At 39.9% G+C, this 23,989-nt stretch overlaps 1 protein-coding gene and 1 long non-coding RNA gene across 2 annotated transcripts in view; one reads left to right on the top strand and one right to left on the bottom strand.

Moving 5' to 3' along the window:
- The first annotated feature begins 12,525 nt into the window (after positions 1 to 12,525).
- DYRK3 (dual specificity tyrosine phosphorylation regulated kinase 3) overlaps positions 12,526 to 23,989 on the top strand; it is a 20,147-nt gene continuing 8,683 nt past the window's right edge. The window contains exons 1-2 of the mRNA XM_072648014.1: positions 12,526 to 12,820; positions 15,338 to 15,449. Of these exons, the coding sequence (XP_072504115.1) occupies positions 12,741 to 12,820; positions 15,338 to 15,449 (192 nt within the window). The 5' untranslated portion in view covers positions 12,526 to 12,740. The remainder of the gene's footprint in view (positions 12,821 to 15,337; positions 15,450 to 23,989) is intronic.
- LOC140529390 (uncharacterized) overlaps positions 14,533 to 23,989 on the bottom strand; it is a 19,215-nt gene continuing 9,758 nt past the window's right edge. The window contains exon 3 of the long non-coding RNA XR_011975538.1: positions 14,533 to 14,700. This is a non-coding gene — a long non-coding RNA (uncharacterized lncRNA). The remainder of the gene's footprint in view (positions 14,701 to 23,989) is intronic.

Genomic DNA, 23,989 nt, shown 5'->3' with positions numbered 1-23,989 from the left:
TGGAGAATTGAGGGGCTCCCAGAAGCAATCGCAGCTCAGCAACAGAAGAGTGGGCCCTAGCGTGGGCAGTGGGAGAAAGCAGGCCCATTGCAGCTCATTGTTTACTGTAATCTAGATCTGATTGGGGTCTCTGCATTGCTAACTGGACAACACTTCATTATCACTGCACAACTCCTTCCAGGGAGGGAATGGCGGACAAAGGGGTGCCATTGCTGTCAGGAAGCTTGTTTTCTGGGAACAAGGGGGAAGCAATTATCTACCCTGTCCTTCCAGAAGAGAGGTAGTTAGTTCCTCAGAAGCGTCTCATGGGGCAAAGATTTCGTAAAACTTTTGCCCCATGAAAGGCTTCTAAGAGACTGCCTCTCCTCTCCTCCATGGGGCTCCCAGCGCTGATGTACTGAAGGACATTAAGCAAGTGGTGACACCGGACAGTTCTCCCTGCCCTAAGACAAAAGTCAGAGACTGACAGAAGCATCATCATCTTTGTTTTAACTGATATTCCTGGTGTAGCTTCTTGCTATGATTATTTCTTTACATAGAGATACTCACTGGGAACTGCAAAGATTTGTCATGGTCCAGGTCCATACAGACCTGATTATTTAGGGCTATGTCCTTGTGGGTGGGGTGAATCTCCAACTCCACTGAATACTTTTCCACCTTCACCCCCATAACCCTCTCATGCTGGCAATGCTTCCACTCCTGCAATTCCTTTTCCAGTGGGTAAGTTCCTCCCCAGAACATCTGTTTGAGGAAATATCACACCAACCTCTAACTTCCCAGACTACTATTCTACCTCGCCCCTACTTCTCCCAGCTCCCTTTTATGTATTATCTTTTAATTAATTAATTAATTTGTTTTCAGTTTTCTACAATCACTTCCATATATCTTAGATTTTTTCCCCCTCCCTCCCCCTTCTCTCCCCCACGATGGTGTGCAAAATTACATAGGTTCTACACATACATTCTTATTAAATACATTTTCACCTTAGTCATGTTGCATAGAAGAATTAAAATGAATGAAAAAAACCATGAAAACAGAACAAAACAAAACATAACACAAGAGAAAATCATCTGCTTCATTCAGCGATCCAATTCCATAGTTCTTTCTCTGGGTGTCAAACGTATTTTGCCTCAAGAGTCCATTGGGAATTTTTTAGGTCCTTGCATTGCTGTGAAGGACTCAGTCTACCAGAAAAATTCCTCACACACTGTGATTGTTGCTGTGTACAAAGTCCTCCTGGTTCTGCTCCTTTCACTTCATCAGTTCATATTGGTCCTTCCAGGCCTCTCTGAAGTCTTCTTGTTCATCATTTCTTATAGTACAATTGTATTCCATTACATTCATATACCACAACTTGTTCAGCCATTTCCCAATTGATGGGCATCTCTTTGATTTCCAGTTCTTGGCCACCACAGAAAGAGCTTTCCCATTTTTATGATCTCTGGGATATAGTGCTAGAAGAGATATTGATGGGTCAAAGGGTATGCACATTTTTGTAGCCCTTTGGTCATAGTTCCAAATTGCTCTCCAGAATGGTTGGATCGGCTCACAGCTCTATCAACAGTGAATTAGTGTTCCAACTCTCCCACATCTTCTCCAACATTTATCATCTTCCTGGTTTGTCATGTTAGCCAATCTTATAGATGTGATGTGGTACCTCAGAGTTGTTTTGATTTCCATCTCTCTAATCAATAGTGATTTTTTTTTCATTTTTTTCATATGACTATAGATAGCTTTAATTTCTTCCTCTGTTCATATCCCTATTCATATCCTTTGACCATTTATCATTTTGGGAATTTATGTATTATCTAACTTAGTAGAATATTACTTAAGACCTTGCTTATATTGTATTCCCTGCAGTTAGTGTGGACCATGGCATATAACAAGATACTGAGAGGAATTCAGGTAATGTAAAAAATATATTTATTATCCATAAAATTTCTGCTTTTTTTTTTTTTTTTTTGAGAAATGAAAATGAAACCGTTTTCAAGACTCCATTGGTTCAGGGGACTAAAATACAGACTGTTGACATCATTTCCTGCTTGCCTGAGTATGAAACAACCATGAAGACCAGAGCTCCAGGCTCACTCTGATGTTGGATGGTAGGCCACAATGAGCAATAGGCAAGCTGAATCAACTCTGGAAGTCTTCAGTGCATAACCACTGAACTTCCTTTTCCTGCCATGGTTTAGTAAATCTTGTTATTTGTTCAATGTCCTATGAGGGCTTCATTTCATTCAAACATTGAATGTAAACTCCCAGGGGAATAACCTGAGTTGGTTCCAACCGAGAATAAGGTCCTTTTCAAAATCCTTTCTTTTGGCTTGTGTTTCCTCTCTAGCTTGTCCTAGGAAAAGGTTTCTCCTAGGAACTTCAAAATGGTTCATTTTGCCTCCACCTGGATTCTCTCCTAGGAATATCAGATCTCAGGTCTTCACAGATGTGGGGGAAGAGTTTTCCCCTCTCTAGTAAGCACTTAAATTAATAATGTTTATCACAAAAATAATTTTAAATTTTATTATTTATTTAGGTCACAGAAACAATGCAGAAAACACAAGGAACTCAAAGGATCCCATAAGCAAATACAGAGAAAAACCATAATGACTAACAGGGACAAGACATTCTTCTTTCCACTTTCCACCCCAGGATCCCAAACGGGCCTCTGGTCTGTTTAATGAAATACTACATCAAGTGTTCAGTCTGCCTTAGAAGGGAAATGAACTTTTCTACATCCAAGTGAAGTCTTAGACCTATACGGAACAATGTATGGGGTGTTACACTTACAGTCTGATGGTTCAAATCCTGCTTTAACTACTTTTTAACTACATAAAATTGGGCAAATCACTTTATTTGTCTGAACCTCAGTCTGCTCCTCTGCAAAATGAAGAGAATCAGTTAGATGGTTTCTGAGGGTTCTTCTAGCTCCAAATTTGTTGTCCTATAACCTCTAAGTCCTTCAGACTTATAGTACTGCCATAAGGATTTAGATAAACTTGGCTCTGCAGAAAGATAACTCCTTTTCATTCAGATCTTACACCATCCAAGCAAAATTCAAATTTTGCTCTTCTATGCTGTGGCTCAGTTCCTTGTTGTTCCTCTAGCCAAACACTATATGATCTCAGGCCTTTATTTACTCTTTACATTCCTCCAGAAGGCTGGAGTTTCTATGAATGCAGTCACCAATCAGTTCAGTAGGGAACAGAAAGGGGGCACAGAGAATAAAGCCCTGGGTCTGGAGTCAGGAAGACCTGAACTCAGATCCAGGTTCATATACTTCCCTAGCTGTGTGACCCTGGGTAAGTCACTTAACTCTGGTTACCTCAGTTTCTTCATCTGTAAAATGAGGTGGAGAAGGAAATACCAAATTACTCTGGTATCTTTGTCAAGAAAACCTCAAATGGGATCACGAAGAGTCAGACAGGACAGAATAACAACAAAAATCAGAACATAAAGAGCTTTGCCACTGCCACCATTAATAATTAATATAGATACACAGTAATTTGCTATATGTACATTCTCAGATGTTTCTAGAGTTCTCCCCTCATTTTGGTTCTGCTGCTTTTTATAGGCCATGTTCAAAGGGTGTAGCTTAAACCTGAAAGAGTCCCTGATGATTCAATTTTCCGTCCTCATGAAGTGTCATTGCTCACACCTCATTAAGGTGATGTCACAAGCCATCTCTTTGTGGTAGAGATGTTCATACTTATCAGAATGATGTAATCTAAGTCCCAAATGAAGGCCTTATCTTTTAACTTTGTTCAGTTGATCACACTTGCTCCTAATTAGCTCTTCTGTTTAATCCCTAGCATGGAATAAAAACTGGTAAGTCCTGAATTCGTTCAATTTCCAAGCCTAATATCCTTTACTTACCAAGAAAAGACACAAGGAGCTTCTTTAAGCTAGTGGTCTCTAAATGTTTTTAGTCATGTACCTCTAATATAGTGAAAGATTTTTGAGCAGGTACTTCTAATATGTGTGTAGTAATAATATATTACTATTATTGTAGAGTTTTCATTTTTATGTAGCACTTTAAAGTGTGCACAGTACCTTACAAACATTATCCCATTTGATCCTCACAACCAGCCAGGAAGTAGGTACTATTATTATCTCCATTTTACAGATGAAGAAACTGAGGCCAAGGTTCAATGACTCGGTCAGAGTCGCATAGGTAGTGAGTGTTTAAGGCCAAATCAAGTCTTCCTAACTCTGGGCCCAGTGCTCTATCCATTGCTCTAATAATTATACACATTATAAAACTTATTTTAAGAAATAAAATGGATGAAACAAATATAGATAATATTTGATCCTAGAGTTAATTAGGGTAGCTAGGTAGTACAGTGGATAGAGTGCCAGGCCTGAAGTCAGGAAGACCAGAGTTTGAAATCTGTCCTTAGACCCTTACTAGAGGCCTAATCCTGGGCAGGTCACTTTACCCTGTTTGCCTTAGTTTCCTCCTCTGTAAAATGTGATGGAAAAGGGAATGACAAACCACTCCAGTATCTTTTCCAAGAAAACTCCAAACAGGGTCATAAAGATTCAGACACAACTGAAACAACTGAACAGCAGAGTCAATAGGGAACCACTGAAATTTAGTAAGTAAGGGAATGACATGATCAGATCTGCACTCTAGGAAAATCACTTTGGCAGCTGTCTAGAGAATGGAAAAGAGAGAGGAAAGAATTGAGTGTTCCATTGAAATAGTACAGGTGAGAAGTGAGGATGGACTACACACTAGGGTGGTGGCTGTATGAGTTGAGAGAAGGGGACAGATGTGACTGGTAAGGGCAGAGAATTGACAGATTTTGGCAACTGACTATGTGGATGTGGGGTGTGGGAAAGTGATGGGTCAAAAATCACACTGAGGATGTGAGAACCTGAGTAACTGGAAGTAACTGATGCTGTCCTTGACAGTAATAGGGAAGTCTGGGAGATGGATAGGTTTAGGGAGAAAATTGATATAATGAAATCTATGATCACAATCTTTCCACATCCACTTATCTTGTGTGATTCACTTTGTTCCCTCCTAAAAAAAGTGGGAAGAAAGGAAGGACCTTTACTTCACTGTCCCCAAGCACACAGAGATCACTGTCTGAGGGACTCCTCAGCTATGATAGGACCTAGGGGAAGGCAGAATATGATGACAGAATTTTTTCCAGTGGTACCTGAACTGCTACTATGGGCAGTAACCCTGAGTGATTGATACCTAGTTCTGAATAGGGGAGGTTGGGAGCTTATATAGCACAAAGAGAGAGGAGTTGGGGAGTGTTAGGGGATAAAGGTTCATATGATTGTGTTGCAGATGAATTCTACAAATGGTTATAGCAGCGGGGATGGAAAGTGATGTCTTCCCACCCTCTGATTGGTTGATCCACATCCCTTTGGGTTAGGCCACCATGGCTTTCCAGGAGGCCCTAGCCTTTACTTTGAAAACCACTGTTCTAGACTTCTTGCCTTAAAAGTTCTTCTGAATGTTAAGGAAGTTCATTATACATAGAAGAGAGGAGCCTTTATCTGATGTGCAAAGAAATGGCTTTTGAGGACATACTTGCCTCCACTAGCGTATTCAGAGCCCAATAAAGTGATCTGATCAGGTACTATATCTTCTTTAATCTCTCTCTTAAATAGAAAATCCAAGAGGACTGGGATGTCATTTGTTCACTCAACAAGTATTTATTAAAGAACTACTCTCTGCACCAGACATTGTTACATGCTAGGGCAGGGGTGGCGGTGGTGGAATACAAAGAAAAGAAAGAAACAGTTGCTGCCTCAGAGACATTTACCTTCTTTTTAGGGAAGCAACACAAATAGAAATACATGAATACAAAATACATACAAAGTAAAGACAAAGTCATTTCAAGAGATAGATGACCCTGGCAGCAGGGGATTAGGATTGATGTGGTAAAGGAATGAGGATCAAAGCTGAGCCTTCCTTGAAGTAACTCTATGTTTGATAAGAAAGAGGAAAGCATGAAGTGGATTGTAAAACATGGACAGTCTATACATAGGTTCTGAGATAACAAATGAACTGGGAGAGTACATCCCAAATTTTGTGGGGCAATGCTTTGTAGCTACTGTTCATGTGAACATGAAAAAGGATAAAGAAAGGATGATCACAGGGATCCCCATTTTATTTGGTTAGTCCCCAACTAAGTCCGTGTCATGAAATTACAAGGCATAGACCTTTGCTAGACTGGACCATCTTCCATGAAGCTGGATATATGCACCTGCTCCTTGTTAAGGGACACTGTATTGTTGGGATGATCCACAGAATGCCTGCTTGGTGCCCAGTGATTAGGATAAACCTGTTCTGTATAAGTCCAATATTTTTTGGCACCTATTGGGACATGAGGTATATTGAGAGGGGAGGCTGACCCCAAAAAGGGAAAAGAGTAACTTTAGGGAAATTTCTAAAATGATGTTTAAGTATGACTCCCTAATATGTAGGTTACAGAATCCTATCTAAAAAATTTAGTCCTCAGGACAGATAACAGGTATTGGAGAGTGGTTTATTTCTCCTGAAATCACTGAATAAGATGCAAAAGACACATGAGCAAATGCAGATGTTAGGAGGCATCCTTTTAGACTTCAACAAAGTTGAAGGTTGGAAGGGGCAAAAAGACAGGGATGTTGAAATGTAAAGGGTCTCTCAGAAGTGAAGACAATACTCCATTCCTGGAAATGGTCTGAATAGCTTAAATTCATCTGAAAAGGTCATCAGAAATAATGAACTTGACCCTTGAGTACAGGCTGTCTCTATATCAGACCTGCACAACTTGGCAGTAGGTAGAGGCCAAAATTAAAACAGGCTAAACTTCTTTGGGCTGCAGATAGGTTTTTAGGTTTCACTTTCCAAGTAAAGGTATAATTAGTGATTAAATCTATTTTGCAAATAAATAATATTTTAAAAGGGAAATTTCAATTGAGACCAATTAATTACACTTATTACTTAAGATTTTTATTTGTCATGAAATTGCTCCTCTCAGACTAGAGACAGACTGACAATGGATGGTTGCCATGGGTCGTGACAAACAGCAACAAATGCACAGTGGCAACCCACCTGCCAAGTTACATGCCAGGCACAATAGTGACTAGTGGAAGGTGGGTTAAACCAGGTGTGGACAAAGCACCTGCTGTATCTGTACTTTCTTTTACATCCTTTACCATCCTGAGCCATCTCCAGTTGTCCTGGTGAATGTCAGGCCTTGGACCCAGATGGCTCTGGAGAAGAGAGTGAGGTTAGTGACGTTACACAACCCTCCCTCATTCAAATCAAAGTCAACTGCTAGTCATGTCATCATCTTGATATCATGGTCCTCTTTGAGAACAAAAACACACCAACATCCTTCACAATTTTCATGGGCCATCTGAAATCCTTTGGAGCGCCACAAGCAGACTGTGGGCCATATATTGTACAGGCCTGCTCTATACCTTTGTTGGTAGTGGCTCATAAACTAGGAAGTGTAACAAGGGGATAATAAGAAGGGGAGGTTCCAAGGTAAGACTCTGAGGGACTCAAAAATGCCCATCTTAGGATAACGGTCATTGCCTTTGCTAAAAATAGCAGTGTAATAGGCTAGCTGAAAAAAATGCTAGGACAACTAGACAATCCACAAGCTGGAGGTGGTGAGGACTACATATCAAAGAGTGAGTCTGGAGAGTCCAGCAAACTAATCCATCCAGCAGAGATACCCAGATCCATAAATGACTCAGCAGCAGAGAAGTTGACCAGCCCACCAGAACCCAGACAGTTACAGCCTAGAGGCAGAATTGGCCCAATCCAGCTGCAGTCCTGTGCCCAAGTGATCTGCCCAGCCCAGTCAAGCAGTGGATTGACTCATCTGGTTAGCTTATCTGCCTGACCAGGAGAGATGCTGTGACTTGAGAGGAGCCAGCCAGATCCATCAGTGGATCAATTCACCTGTCACTGACAATGATACCCAGTCTCACAGTGAATTTTGTGAAGATTCTCTATAGAAAGGACACTGTTGTGTCCATGCTGTTTGTAACTACTGTTCTTGCTCTACCATTTGAGTAAATGCTTTAAAAATTTTTTTATTTGATTAAATACTTACCAATTTCATTTTTAAAAATTTAATATTTATTTTTTAAAATGTTGAGTTCCAAATTCTTTCCCTCCCTCTTGTCCCTCCCCTACTCCTTGAGAAGGCAAGCAATATAATATCAACGTGAATGTGAAATCAATATCCATGTGAAGTCATGCAAAACACGTTTCCATATTAGCCATATTGCAAAAGAAAACACACAAACAAATAAGAAAAACAAATTGAAAAAAAAGCATAATTCAAACTGCACTCAGAGTTCATCAGTTCTCTCTCTGGAGATAGCATTTTTCATCATGGGCCTTTTGGAATTGTCTTGGTCAGTAAATCCTTCACAGCTGATTCTTGTTACAATATTGCTGTTACTGTGTACATTCTCCTGGTTCCACTCACTTTCAAATGCCTTAAAAGGCATTTTGTTAATTTTTAAAATAAATTTATAAATTAAGACTACTGGCGTATTGTTAAGGGAAAGAACCCATGAAAAATTATCATGTTATCAAGGTAGCCACTCACAGTTACCCCTAGAGTCTCTACACCCTCTGGAGACCCATCTTGCCATTCTAGTTATGACTTGGGGGAGTGATTTCAGCTGGGATGGGGATATTTAAAACATAAAATATCTCATAGAGCGATTACATTAATTGTACTGTTTCAGAAGGAAGGTAAAGGCAACTTTGTGGAACTGCTGAGCAGTACGTCCTCATTCACCTTGGATCTGTACTATCTGAATAACTCACAAGGTCCACCTCTCCACACCAGGTGAAGCACGGATTTTAATTTTTCAGACACAAAATGATCCTAGCTGTGGTGCAACTCAACAAGGAATTGATTAATGGAAATTATCCGCCTATTCGGTTGATGTCTTAATTCTGAACATAGACATTCTTAACTCACAAAATAACCAACAAAGCTGGAAAATATTCATTTTAGGTACCCCTTAGGTCATTGACCTATGTTTAGGAAGGAAATATATAGGAAAAGAAGAAAGATAGGGATTCAATCTCTTTTAGGAAAGTACATTTCCCACTGTCATTGCTAATGTTGCAAGCAATTATTGTCACTGGTGGGTAGATACAAAGGGTATGGGAAGTTCTTGCTAGAAATCCAAGAGGGAGATAGCACTGGAAAAGTTTGGGAATTAAGAAAAGCAGAGCTATTTCCATAACTTGAAAAAAGTCTTAACTCTTGACTCTCAGTTAACAACTATAATCAGGGAAGCCCGAGTCACTAGAGACTAATAAATAATTCCGTGTCATGTGCAAGGTGATATCTCTCAGCACAGGGCTACATGTTTATGATAACATCATTGGACAGGGACCAATCAGACAAAGGTCTATGCCCTTTAAATTTATCATTTGATTTCAGGCAACCCACCATATTAATCAGGGTTTTCACTGATCTCCTCTGAGATAGCAAGTATTTGGGGTTCAGTTGAAAACATGATATTTTTTTTGAGTCAAAGGATATGAATCCTCTTGATATCATTCAGTAGCTTCATGACCTTAGGCAAGTTATTTAACCTTTGAACTCAGTTTCCACATTTGTAAAATAAGGATAATAGTAATTGTTATATTAACTATCTAATGGGGTTGTAAGGCACTTTGTAAACATTAAAGTGCTATATAAATGTGTTATTATTATGTGTTTTTGGTAAGTCTGATGCATAAGTGCCCAAAACAACATTGCTTGGACGTGTGAAGAGCTAAAATTTTTAAGCAGGACAGATTCCTTTTTATTTTGGGTAAGCAACTCCTGTGGAAAAGCCAGCCATTCCCGATATCTGTCAACCAATTGCCACTTACAGAACAAGCTAGCCTGCCTAAAGTAGTATCCTGAGAGGCAGAGGGTAGCATGGGTCAGTCAAACCACCACAGTCATGTTGACCACCATCTTCCTTCAGATCCCAGTGGATCTTTAATTTCCTATCCTCACCCAGATTTCAATTTTCTAATGTCGAGTAATTAATGAATGTTTTACTCCACTTTTTTGTATTTTTCCACAACAAAACAACAATAAAATTAAGAAGAATAAAATGGGAGGAAATGTATCCTTAGTCTGAGGAGTCTGTGGGGTCTTAAGACTTTGGATACACTATGCCTTGGAAGGAGAATGGACTATATGCCTTTTGGCTAGCCTTGGGTCTGAATTGACAAGGGTGTTGAGTCCTCTTAGTGCCACCATGTGGCGCTGGTGTCTAGAATTTCGAGATCCGCTGAACAATGTCTGCAATGAATTTAATTTTCGGTGTTGAGGGTTTGATTGTTCCAACTAGTTTATTGGCTCAGTAATGATCTGAAAATATACTTGAGGCTTACAACTGTATTCCTTTAAAGTGTTTGGAATTCAATTTAAACATTAGCCCTTTTCCTACTATCTGGATTCATGTAACTCAACTCAACTCACCCTTGTTCAATTAATGCTAAAGAAATGTCCTTCACTAGGCCAACTTCTAGGTAAGATAGGCAGATAGAGTGTTAACCTGCCAACTTTTTACAGAGCCAATTTGAAACACACGCATGTGACTCTAAGAAGCAAGAACACAGGATCCAGAGACAAAAGACCTGTAATCTCGACTCTTTTCTGTGAGTCTTTAGTCTAATCAGTTCTCCTCCATGGGATGTAAGAGGAAGGAGATGGACAAGAGAGTTGAACTTTAAGACCTCTAAGATAGACTTCTGACATTCTAATTGTAAAATTTCCAATGGGAGGGGAAGGAGGGGATGTAAATCTAGGAAGGCCTTTATAGATGAGATGGCTCAAGAATCACTCTCTTAACAAAGGCAGCAGAGGAGAAATGGAGGTCTTAGGAAAGGAAAGTAGAATTGAGGTCTGGTTTGGTGGCACAGTGGATAGAGTGCTAAGGCAGAAAGAGCTCAAAGTCAGGACGACTGATCTTTCTGAGTTCAAATATGGCCCCAGACACTTTCCTCATCTGTAAAATAATTTGGAGAAACAAATGGCAAACCACTCTAGTATCTTGCCAAGAAAACTCCAAATGAGGTCATGAAGAGTTAGACACGACTGAAATGAATGAACAGTAACCATGAAAAAGGCCTCCTTTTGTAATTCTGGATGCTAGTTCTGCTTTTATTTCAGCAGGAAAAAAACTTTTGGAACTCCATTCTACCCCCACTGCTACTTTCAAAAGAAAAGGTGGTACAAGCTGAAAATATGAATAGATTCCTCCAAAGGGCTGGATAACTTAACAAACCACAAATCTGGAAAACTGGCTACTAAGGGAAACTGGAGTGACATCCTGGGATGTTATCATCGAGGACAACCATGACCTTCCATGTTTCTTGAAAGCCTCATACACCTTCCTCTGGGGGCATTTCTCTTGTCCTATGTCCTAGAAGCAGCTAGAGGGCACAGTGGATAGATAGATCATTGAGCCTGGAGTAGAAAATAACTGAGTTTGAATGCAGTCTCAGATACTTTACTTGGTCTTGTGATCCTGGGCAAATGACTAAACTTCTGTCTGTCTCAGTTTCTTTAACTTTAAATGGGGATGATAAAGCACCTATCTCCCAGGGTTGTCATGGGAATCAAATGAAATATTTGTGAAGTACTTAGCACAGGGTCTAGAAAATATATATTAAAATATTTAATTGATTAAAATAAAATATACTCTTTATGTTTCCCTTCATTCATCCTATGTATATTGTCTGTTCCTAACTCTTTCCTCATAGCGTTGGAGGAGGAGTATTGAATCTGAAGGTACTTAAATTGATGCTCTAATACCTACTAGCTGTGTGGCTGTGGGTAAATCAATTCCCCCCTGCAAATGTCAAGGTCCTTATTTACAAAATGAAAAGGGATTTAATTCAATAAATACTCATTAAGCACCTACTCTATGCCAGGCGCTGTGCTAATACAGGGGGACACAGAAAGAGGCAAAAGCCAGTCTCTGCCTTCAAGAAGTTGACAATATAACAGGGAGACAACAGATACAAAGCAAGGGTCCCTCGCCCTCCTAGGGTAGCTAGGTGGAGCGGGGGTTGAAGTGCCAGGGTCGGAGTGGGGAAGACTCCTTGAGTTCAAATCCAGCCTCAGACGCTTACGAGCTGTGAGAGCCTGGGGAAATTACTTCACACTATTTTCCCCTTAGTTTCCTCATCTGTCAAATGAGCTGGAGAAGGAAATAGCAAACCACTCCAGTATCTCCGCCAAGAAAACCCCAAATGGGGTCACGGAGAGTCGGACACGACTGAACAATGACTACTCCTCTTCTCTCTGGCCTTCCTTCTCCCAGTTTTCCATTTTCAAACTCGGAAGCAGGACCGCGGGCAGAGGGTACCAGGTAAGGGACAGGCAGAGCCCGGAGAGCCGTGAGGGGAAAAGGGGATGCTTTCGAGCCCCCTCCCGCCGAGCGTCACCACGTCGGTCTGGGGAGCCGTCCCCAGGGCGTGCCTTGTTGCCCCGGTAACCAGGCCGCTATCCCCGCCTCCTCCTCCCCTCGCAGGCTCCCGCCCGGCCCCTGGGAGGGCGGGAGGGAGGAGGGAGCAGACGTGTGCGGGCGCTGGCGGGAGCGGCCGTGTGTGGCCGCGGCTCCCGGGGAAGCAGCGCTCGGTAGGGCTGGGCCGGGCCCCCACGCCATCTCCGCCACCGCTGGCGGCTTCGGCCAGTCCCTCCCAGGGCCCCTTCTCCCCTCGCCGTGGAGGGGTCCCGGGCCGCGCGATGGGCGGTGCTGCCCGCGGTCCCGGCAGGAAGGATGCGGGGCCGGCGCGAGCGGGGCCCCCGGCCCAGGAACCACGAAGGTAGGGGCGCGCGCCTGGGGCCGGGGCCCTGCGGACCCGGGGGGAGGGGCGCAGCGGGAAAGGGAGGGGCGGGCCTGGAGGCGGGGGACCCCAGCAGAGAAGAAGCGAGCCCCCGCAATGAGAAGGGGGGCTGGACTTGGAGAAAGGGGGCAACAGAGAAACACCGGCAGAGGGGAGGAGCCCCCCGGGAGATGAGGTGGGGGTGGGTTGAAGAAGGGGAGTAGCACAAAATGGGGGGGACTGGGTTTGGGGAAGACAACCCAGCAGAAAAGTGGAACCTAGCAGTGGGGAAAGGGCACCCCAGGAGGTAGGGAGGGGGAAATTGACTTGAGGAAGGGGGGCCAGCAGGAAAAAGGGGGCACTGGGTTTGGGGAGGGGCACTCTTGTAGAAGATCGAGGTCCAGCAGTGGGGAAGGGCATCTCAGGAGATTTGGGGCGGGGTCTGAGTTTGGGGTAGGGCTGGCCAAGCAGAAAGGAGAGACTGGGTTTGGAAAAGAGGACCCCAGTAGAGGGGGAAATGGGGGTTAGGTTTGGTAAACATCACACAGACACCCCAGAAGAGGAGAGAGGGAACTTGTCAAAGCTTTGTGAGCTTTCTGGGGAGATGTTTGCAACCTCCACCCCCTGCTCGCAGTTGTAGGTTCTCTTCTTCTGCCTTCTGCCACCCAAGAAGGGGGAGAGAGTTGGAGTAGAGCCTAGGAGGGGAAAGAGAAGGAGGGATTATCCTGAAAGAGGAGCTAGATTGGGAGGCATAAGCCAAGAAAAACGGAAAAGCCAAGCCATTTGCTAACTGGGAAAGCTGGGGACCAAAATTCCTTCAGAGAATCCCTGTTGGTCATGGGAGATAAAAACAGGACTGAACATTTGGGGATTTGCACGGTGGGGTGTGGTCTGGCTTTAGAATAGGTAAAATGCCCCAGTAAGACTTTACGGAGCTTCTCTTTTTCTAATTCTTTTCCTCCTTCACTTAGTGTTTTGGGGCGGCATTCCTATCTTTTATTTCCTCTGTTGTTTATATAATTAGATGATGTTTTGGTGCTGGTAGGATTTAAAGCAGGGGGAGACCTTTTGCACTATCTAGTGCAGCCCTTGTCATTTTACAAATTAGGAAACGGAGGCCACAGAGAAGTTAAGCGAACCAAGGTCACACAGATATTACCCAATGATTCAGGTCTTTAGCGTCTTTTTCTCTACTCTGTCGCTACTTGTCTGGCTCTAGCATGTTTTCTGCAGCCCATTGGCAAAGTGTCAGATAGTCTAGAATTCTTAGCCCTTGACAATGAAACAGAATTCAATTAAAAACCTAAATTAGTCCAAATATGCCACATTTGTACAAGGGGGTCATATTATAAAAAAATCATTTAGAAGTTTTGTTTTTTTGTTGGTATTTTAAACTACTTCCCCAAAGGCAATTTTCAAATAGCCTCTAAACTACAAGGCTAGAATTGGCCATGCAAAAGTGTAAAATCAGTTCTACTGGTTAAAAAAAAATGTTACTTCCTCGGTAACATAGTTATTAATGTGCTTCTTACCATAACATGTAGTTGTATTATTTCGGTGCCTGTGAGTAATTCAGTTATGTGATTTACTAAATGTCTTTCCTTAAATTTTTTTTTCATTACTTGGCTGTTTGAAAAAAAATTAAAATAGTACAGGAATCCTTGGTATCTTGGTCACCAGTAGGAAAAATAATGTGACAAAATGTACCAAAAGCAAATACAGCGTACACAGCGTATATTTAAGAAATCTAAATCCTTAGTAGCAAATAGAACATATTAACCAGTGGAATAAATTTGTAGATTAACCAAGTCCTTTTCTTCTCTAGGCTCTTCATTTTGTCATTTCTGTAGATAATTTCTTTGTTCATTGACGTTGTTCTCCTGCCAGAAAGTGAAGTGGGGGAAATAATGTAAAATCTTGATACATTTTGTGACGTTCACTCAAATCAGTTTGCTATCTGTAATCTTATCTTTTTATCCTGTGAAGCAGGGAATGGGGAGGAATTGGCCTTCTCATTTTGTAGACAGAGAATCTGAGGCCCAGGGTGCTGAGTACTCCAAATGAAGCACAATCACAGGTAGATGAGAATGCAGTGATTCTGCTTCCAGTATTCTTTTCCATCTTCCTTAATGAGTTTTTTAACTTTAGGTCTAAGCTAACCTCAATTTTGAAGCAGTGTGAAAGAAAACCTTTTCATTGAACAATGTATGAAACTTATCAAAGAAAAATGTTTTATGTTATTTGAAAAATGAGATCTATGTGAATTCTTAATTTTAAAAAATACAGGTACAGAAATGAAATCATTTAAATAAAAAAAGAAGAAAACTGCTCTACTAGTCTTATTTCAGTTAATCGTTTTTCATTGTATTTGATGTCAAAGAGTTCTTCCTATAGCTGTCTGAACAGTTCCTTGGAAACATAGAAGTTAACATCAAAGCCTTTTTGGGGGGAGGTGGGGCAGACAAATGCCAATCATAATGACTTCCCTACTAATGTCTGCTTAATGTTTTCAACTAGGTTGGGAGATGGTATGTATGATACCTTCATGATGTTAGATGAAACTAAATGTCCATCTGGCCCAAATACAGCCTGCAATCCTTCTGAACCAGCTCTACCTAGAAGATTATATGTAAGTAATTTATCCTTTGTACTTTACTAATTGTTTTGTTAAGAATGAAGCTTTACTAGACTCTCTAAGACTTTGGTCATTTGCTTCATCGTAGATCATGATTTGATTTGATCCTGTTTCTCAAAACACTTATGTCCTCCTTCCCACAGCCCCCCTACTAGATATACAGAATGATTTTTGGAACAAAGCCCAATTCCTATCTTGATTACTGCAATAAATATAAATCATTAGGGAAAAAAAATCCAGTGTGCTACTTTTAAGTAGGCAGTGTTTACTTTCTAAAGTGGTCTTCTTCTCTGGCAACAAAGGACAAACACATACACATAGTTTTCCTCCATCAGATATTAGAAGTAGGAGTACTTACAGATAATTGATAACATCAAGATAGGGACTAGAACTGTGATTTAATGATATTGTGTGTTTGTCCTGAAGAAGACCATGCCATCAGAGAAATGATGACATGACTTGCACTTGACTTTGTTTTGAGTGAGGGAGGGCTATGCAGGTCACCAGCCTCACTTCTCCTGATTTAATGATATAGGGAAATCCCAGTTTACAAAATTCTACCAATGCAGTGTTGGAGTACCCCAGGGCACTAAAAGATTAAGTGACTCGCTCATATAGTGAGGGTCATATAGTCAGCCATAGTCATATATGTCAGAAATGGAATTTGAACCCAGGACTTCTTTGTTTTGGGATTGGCTCTCTATCCTCTATACCATGCTCCATCTCACCTGCTACTCCAAAGGTCATTTGGCATTGAATTCCTTTTTTTGGGTAAGTGAATTTATCTGCTATTTGCATTCAAGTAAGACTAGTGGCCCCCATGTAAGCTAAGTGTTAGGGAGGAGCTGTCCGGAAATTAATAAATTTACTATGGTTATAAACTTGTGAGCAATTGAGTTGATTATATGTGATAGTCTTTATGCTTTCCTGTTTTATACCTAAGATGGTTTTTATAAGAAAGGAAAATCATTAATCTTCATTCTCTTCCTTATGCATTATTCAGGTTTTACTGTTTAATGAGAAGCCAGTGTGGAATCATCCTTTTTACTTGTTACTTTCTAGACGCATACTATTTGAAGCATGTGCCAAGAACATAAGGCCAGACATTTGGAAGGGCAGTCATTCTATTTTTATCTCTTTTCTGAAGTACAGTATCATTTCCTTCCCATTCATAGCATACAGTGGTTTGCTTCCTGCACCATGTGAAAATCCCTAACAGTTCCATAACCACTATACCCCTTCAGATAGCCATCAGATCTCTTAATTGCTCGCAGCCACCATATGGTGTGTCTCAGGGAAACTGAGTGAAAAAAGTGAAGTACTTTTAGAAGTGGGTTACTTTGTCAGTAATCTGACTCAAAAGTAAGTTCATTTGAATTCTAGTTTCAGCAGTCACTCTGCAATGGCATAATGGAGCCATACTGCTGAGAATGCAAACGGTATTTAATTCCTGTCACTTTGTACTCAGTATGCTATTAGATTTGTGTACTAATTTTAATCTACATTCTGGTCTCAATATTTTTTAGATTAGATTAGATTATTATACTGATGTAATATAAGTATATCATATATAATAAAATGATATGTATAATATATATTAGAGATATATTGATGTAACATAAATATTGATTATATTAATCTTAAATCTATTAATTTATAGATTTAAAATTCTGACTTTACAGCAATATGATGTATGTATGTATGTTACTAAAGGGATGTGGACAGCTACATGGTTAAGTAGATAGAGTGACCTGGAGTCAGGATGACTCATCTTCCTGAATTCAAATCTAGCTTCAGACCCTTACTAGCTGTGTGAACCTGGACAAATCACTTAACTCTGTTTGCCTCAGTTTCCTTATCTGTAAAATGAGTTGGAGAAGCAAATGGCAGACCACTCCAGTATCTTTGCCAAGGAAACCCTAAATAGAGTCACAAAGAGTCAGGGACAGCTGAAAAATTACTGACCAACACAACAATAACTAAAAGCATAAAAGAAATATGTGGACTTCATAGCTGGCTACGCAGAATGATGTAAAATAAAATCCTCTTTTGAATGCAATGATAATAACTAGCATTTATATACTGCTTTGTGGTTTGCAAAGTTCTTTTCATTTTGTTCCTGCTTGATGCTTCCAACAACCCTGTGAGTTAGATGCTATTGATATCCTGAGCTAACAGATAAGGTAAGTGAGGCTGAGAGAGGTTAGCTGACTATACCAGGACTACATAGCTAATAAGTATGAGAGGCATACTAGTTTTCCTGGTTCCAAGTCTTATGCTGTATGCACTGCTTCATCTAGCTGCTATCCCTGTCCCCCTCCCCCAATTAAATTTTGTCTTTTAAAAACATTTAATATGTACATTCTCTCAAATATGATGTGTTAGCTGTTCACACTTGAGGTGGACTAGCCATGTTTGGTTTAACATCTGTAGTAGTTGGATACGTTCAGAATCAGCTACAAATTGCCGTGTCACTGTGACCAACCTTAGAATAGAAATGTATAATGTTCTGTAGCTAGTTTGTAGTCTAATATGCTGAGTGCGCAGTGGAAGATTTTCTCTAGAACAATGGAAAGATTTTATTTATAGCATAGAGCACTTAATTCCTAATTTATATGAGCCAAAAATCTGTATTGGTTGCACAAAAGGAAAACATCCATCAGAAGGACCCCTCCCTGCTTGGAAAAAATTCCCTCATTTCGTGTCTTTGATGAAAACTTTCACAGACACTAGTGGGAATTTTTCAATTCCTTTTAAATAGTATCCTCTATCTTGTTTTTAAATTTCTATGGAAACAAAATCTTTTACTTGGAGATTCATCTGTCCTTTTCAGTGTTCTGCATCTGAGATGCACTGCTATCATGAACATAAAGGCAAAATCAGCTTTTTATATGTAGAATATGAGGTAAAGGGCACAGGATGTGCCCATCCCCAACTATCTTCCCCATCAGACTATTGTTGACTCATATTCTACAATTTGAGTTTTATTGTTTTGGGGGTAGGGTGGTGCAGCTAGGTGGCCCATTGGATAGAGTGCTGGACCTGAAGTCTCTGTCTCATCTTTGTTAGTTCAGTTCTGCCTTCAGACAGGGCTGTGTGACCCTCGGCAAGTCACTTAACCCTGATTGCCTCAGTTTCCTCATCTGTAAAATGAGCTGAAGAAGGAAATGGCCAACCACTTCAGTATCTTTGCCAGCAAAACCCCAAATGGCATCACAGAGAGGTGGACACAAGAAAAATAACTTAACTACAATAAAGAGAATTGGTTCTTCATTAAAATGGAAAAGTAGCACATTAACTTGAATAGCTAGTTGAAGGCAGGTTTTAATAAAGGCAAGTGAGTCAGAATATCTCCAATGGGTTTTCCTAGATGGGAACAGCCTTCTTGGTGGGGGGGTTGGAAGTAGTATAAGAGTATTGGGTGCTAGGTGAGGAATAGAGAAGGGGGAAGTAAGGGATACTGAAATGGAGACAAGAGGGTACTACCAAAGATATAGGCTTTGCCAACTTCTCCATTTTGCTAAGAGTGAACCCTGAAGAGTTCCAAAGATAAGTAAGGAGAAACACTAAGTAAGATGGAAAATGTAAGAAGTAATGATTGAAATGGATATAAATATTTTTATCATTAATAAGTAGATCTCAGTTCTAATGAAACTAACCCCAAATAGGCAAGTTCTTTCTCTAGTTCAGCATAATATAGTCCTAGAATAGAACACTAGAATTTTAGACCTGAAAGAAATCATTTATTCAAGCTCCTTTGTTTTACAGAGGAGGAAACTGAGGCCCTTACAACCCCTAAGAGTAGGAGTACTTATGTGACTTTCTAAGCTTACTGAGTGGATACACTGTTTACTAATACAATTTAAGAATTATGTATTTGAGTTCCATTGTTTAGTGTTTGTAGTTCTATTAATATTGCTGCTAAACCATAATTTTGGAACTTGGGGCTGAGACTGGCTCACATCTCACCTCTTTATTTTAAAACTAAAGACCAAAATGGGAAACATCTGTGGCCACATTTGTAATGACTGCTCTGATGCTGCTTAAGAGAGTGTAACACTTTTTTTTTTTTTGGCAACTTGGGCCATTGGTGACCTAGAAGGAGCCAAGAATTAATTAATAGCCCTTACAAGGAATATTATTTGGGGAAGCTGTCTGCAATCTGCAACCAGTTATTTAAAGCTGCATTTCATCCATCTTTTTTTTTTCCCCTTCGTATGTTTTCTTAGGCTAGATTTGATTTGATTTACAATAAGCTAGGACATTTTGAGTACCAATGGCTTTTTTGCTTAAGCTATGATTAAATTCCATTTTCTGAAGGTATGGCCCTTTTGGATTATCATCTTAATGATGATTATCACATTATTTATGGGATCTAGAGGCCAGAACTCTGGCTCAGGGCCATTGCCTTCATCTAAAGCAGAGGTTTGTCCTTAACATTTTTTGGGTCATGGACCCCCTTGACATTATGATAAAGCTTACAGACCCCTTCTTGGAAGGGATTTTTTAATGCCTAAAACAAAATACAAAGGATAACAAAGGAAACTAATGTATTGAAATACAGTTTAAAATACAGTTATCAAAGTAACTTTTACAAATAAAAAACAAGCTCACAGAGTGAGTGGGTGTCTGTGAACTCTAGGTTAAAAACCTCTGATCTAAAGTGATCTGCTAAGTAGGCAAAATAAGCAAAACATGATCTACTTCTGCTTCTAGAAAGCATAAAATTATCCATATTATGATTAGGGTTCTAGTTCCTTAAAATATACTAAAAATAACTCTTTTAAGATATCCCAGGGTTTTAAATCTCTTCTTTCCCTTTTTCTATTGTTCTTAACCTTTTCCACATCATTCATACAAATGGTTCTTGACTGTTGCTTTTAATTTTCCTTTTTCAACCTCTAACTTTAACATTCCCTTTGTTCCCATCTTTCTATAAGACCTTTCCTGTGAAGAATCACTGCTTATCACCAAATAAATAAAATAGAATGCAGTGGAGACTAGAGAATATTGGGATTTTTAGGAGGAAAAGCTTTATTTTACTGATCTGTTTTGAGTTTTGTGAAGTTTGATGCTGTAACAGCAAGGATCCCAACATACACAAGAGGGCCTGCTATGAAGCAACTTTTGAGGGGTCAGCAATCTATTTTAATCAAGCACATGTATCATTCACTTAATTCAGGGGAAAAAGTCACCACCCTGAACTTCATGGAAAATACAAACAAATTACAGACAGAAAGGACAAAAGACAGGGCTTCCAACTGTCTGACCATAAATATATAGTTGCCAGAGAGAGAAGCACCAACATTTGGGTTTTCAAAGCCAGGGGGCTCCTTAGCAGCTGCCCAGAGTCTAGTCTGGCCAAACAAACACTTCCAATGAGTAAGCCCCCAAATAAAACCTCATCTCAGAGTACTGACACGCTTTTCAGAGCTGGAGGGCACAACCCTTTGACCCAGTGCCTCAGTAGAAATTAATACAAGGTATTGAGGCCTGTTAATGGGTTCTCTGTTGTTCATAGGATCATGGATTTAAAGCTGGAAGGGACCTTAAGGTCATCTTGCTCAACCACTTCATTTTTTTTGTTTGTTTTGCTTATTTTCCCTTTCTTTTTATCACCAGTGCTTAGCATAATGCCTAACAAAATGACAGCCTGAAGAAATTGAGACTTTGAGGGGCTGAGTAACTTGCTCAAGACCACCAAGTAATAAGTAACAGAGCTGGGAGTCCTGGCCCCTACTCTAAATCCAGTGGTTTTTCTACCAAGCCAAGTAGGCCTCCAAACCTCTAGGTCTGTCTTACTCTCTCACTGCTGTGCAGCCACACTTTCTCCATCTTGTAATTGTGAGGTTTATTCTTTTGAATTCAAATGCAATTTGCATTGTCTATATTAAATTTCATTTGACTAGATTCAGCTTTATATACTACCTTGTTGAGATATATTTTTTTTGGATTCAGTCATACAGTATATTTGCTGTCTTTCAGTTTTGTGTCATTTTTTTGTGTGTCATAATTTTCAATTGAAAATTATAGTTATGCTTTCATAGCTTTTATAGCCTCATATAAAGGCTTCATCCAAGTTCCTGTTTAAACAATGTTATACAGCACAAGGTAGTACACAGATTTCAAGGGCGCTGCTCTAGAGACCACTTCCCAACCTGACATTAAATGATTAATGACTGTTCTTTGGGTCTGGCCATTCTGTGAATTCTTGATCCATCAAAGTATACTGTTATCTAGCCCACATCTCCCTATCTTTTTCACGAGAATAGCATGAGACATTCTGCTGCAAACTTTGTATAATCTAAGAAAAATATATCTATCCCATCCTCCTGATCTCTCGATTTTGTGACACTGTCAAAAGAAGAAGTTAGAGTAGTCCGCCATGACCTGCTCCTGATAAAACCATTCATTCTAAATAGTTATCATTGCTTCCATGGCTAGATATTCACTAACCAGTTCTTTAATAATAAGTTCTAGAATTTTGTCAGGAATCAAAGTCAAGCTCGTTGTTCCATAATTTATAGACTCCTTTCTCGTCTCTTTATTGAAAATTGGAGTAATCTTTGCCCTTCTCCAAGATCTTCTAAAAGTCATTGAGAAGGGCTGAACAATCACTGCTGCCAAGTGTAGATTATTGGTGACTGTAGCTCATGAGTTATCATAATAATGACGAAAGCTAACATTTATGCAATGTTTTAAAGTTTGTAAAACACTTTCTAAGTATTATCTTTATTGATTCTCACAATAACCCTATGAAACAAGTGCTCTTCTTATCCCCATTCACAGATGAGGAAACTGAGAATGAGAGAGTACAAGGTCACACAGCTAGGAAGTGTCTGAGGCAGGATTGGAACTCAGGTCTTCCTGAATCCAAGTACAGAAATCTATTCACTGTGCCATTTAGCTGCCTCAAGAGGAGCTAGGTGGTTTCTTCCTATCTCTTATTTTATTTTGTTTTTGTTGAGTTGTTTTAGTTTTTAGGGTTTTGTTTTTTTTTAGTGTTTAGTTAGTTTAGTGTTTGTTATCTTTGTTTGAGTCTTTGTGACTCCATTTGGAGCTTTCTTGCCAAAGATACTGGAGTGGTTTGCCATTTCCTTCTCTAGCTCATTTTACAGATGAGGAAACTGAGGCAAACAGGGTAAAAAGACTTACCCAGGGTCACACATCTGGTAAGTGTGTGATGCTAAATTTGAATTCAGGTCTTCCTGACTAGGCCTGGCTCTTTATCCACTGCACCACCTGTTAATATCAGTTTTGATTTGTTCTTTCCACCCTAAAGATTCTTCTCTTTAGCAGATTAAAATGAAAAATAAGGGTTGAAGAACTCTACATTCTCTTCCATCAGTTATCATCAAACCATTGACCTAATTTAGGAGCAAATTTTTCCCTTCTCTCAATTTATAGTTAAAAATTTTTTTTTTAAAGTTTCCTACTTTTTATTGCCCTTTGCTTTCTTGCACAGGTTTGGCTTGTTCCAAGCTTTAGTACCTGTAACACCATTCCTTAAAGAATTGAGGCTGTTTTTCAGGGCAAATCCCTTAACTCTGCTATACCATGGGCAGTTTTTGAAGGCTCTAAATTAGTATAATCCATCTATCAGTGTGGAGGGAATTCACACACCAGGAATTCCCTAAATTGATGAAATTTTAAGTCTAGATCAAAAAAATCCCCCTAATTTGCTTTTGTCTCTGATTTCTGTATTCTGCCTTTAAAAACTCATGTTGGTCAATGAATCTCCTCTGCTTTTTCTTTCTTATCAGTAGTATTTCTCTGTGTGTCTTCAGAATTTTATTCTGAAGCCTAGCTTGAGCTTATCTCTCTTAGTGAATTTAACCATATGTCAGCCAGTCTGCCCTTCCCCTAACTCCCTGAAGTTTACTTTCCTAAAATGTAGAGTGCACATCAGACAACATCCAGCTTTTCTCTTCTTTTCTGTCGTTAATTTCAAGATAAAATGGCCATTTCCCCCGCAAGGTTCCTATCATTTCCAATCTAGTAATCAGTTCCTCTACCTTCTGAAGAATTGAATTATCCTTAAAGTGTATCAACTTTTCTGATTTGGGCAGAGAAAGAGAGCGCAGGAAGATATTTAGATGACTGAATACCCCCATCACGACTATGATGATGCTCCCATACTATGCTTGTGATCTTTTCCTCAAACTCTCCATCTCTTCTTTCTGATCAGGTGCTCAGTACTATACTTCAATGACAATTTTTTTTTCTATTTTTGCCTTTGTTGATTGATCTTCACCCAAATTTTCTATACCATACTGCCTTCCTTTCTGGTACCTGAATTTTCTCATGAAATACATGAGTATTTATATATGGAGCTACTCTCCCCAGCCTCTGAAACTATGCTGTTCCTTCTGAATAAAGTATATCCTTCCACACCTTTTTTCAGTCATGGATCTCTCACCCCATTAATTGTGAGACCTCTGAGATCATATTTGCCTGAATTCATTTGGATGGATTGCTAATTCATCTTCATTTTTAGTATTTGTCTAGAGATAACTGAGGTCACGAATTTCACT

Source organism: Notamacropus eugenii, chromosome 2, assembly GCF_028372415.1.
Source record: "Notamacropus eugenii isolate mMacEug1 chromosome 2, mMacEug1.pri_v2, whole genome shotgun sequence".
Lineage (NCBI taxonomy): Eukaryota > Metazoa > Chordata > Mammalia > Diprotodontia > Macropodidae > Notamacropus > Notamacropus eugenii.
The sequence above is the reverse complement of the archived record's forward strand: the minus strand, read 5'-3'. Positions and strand labels throughout refer to the sequence as shown.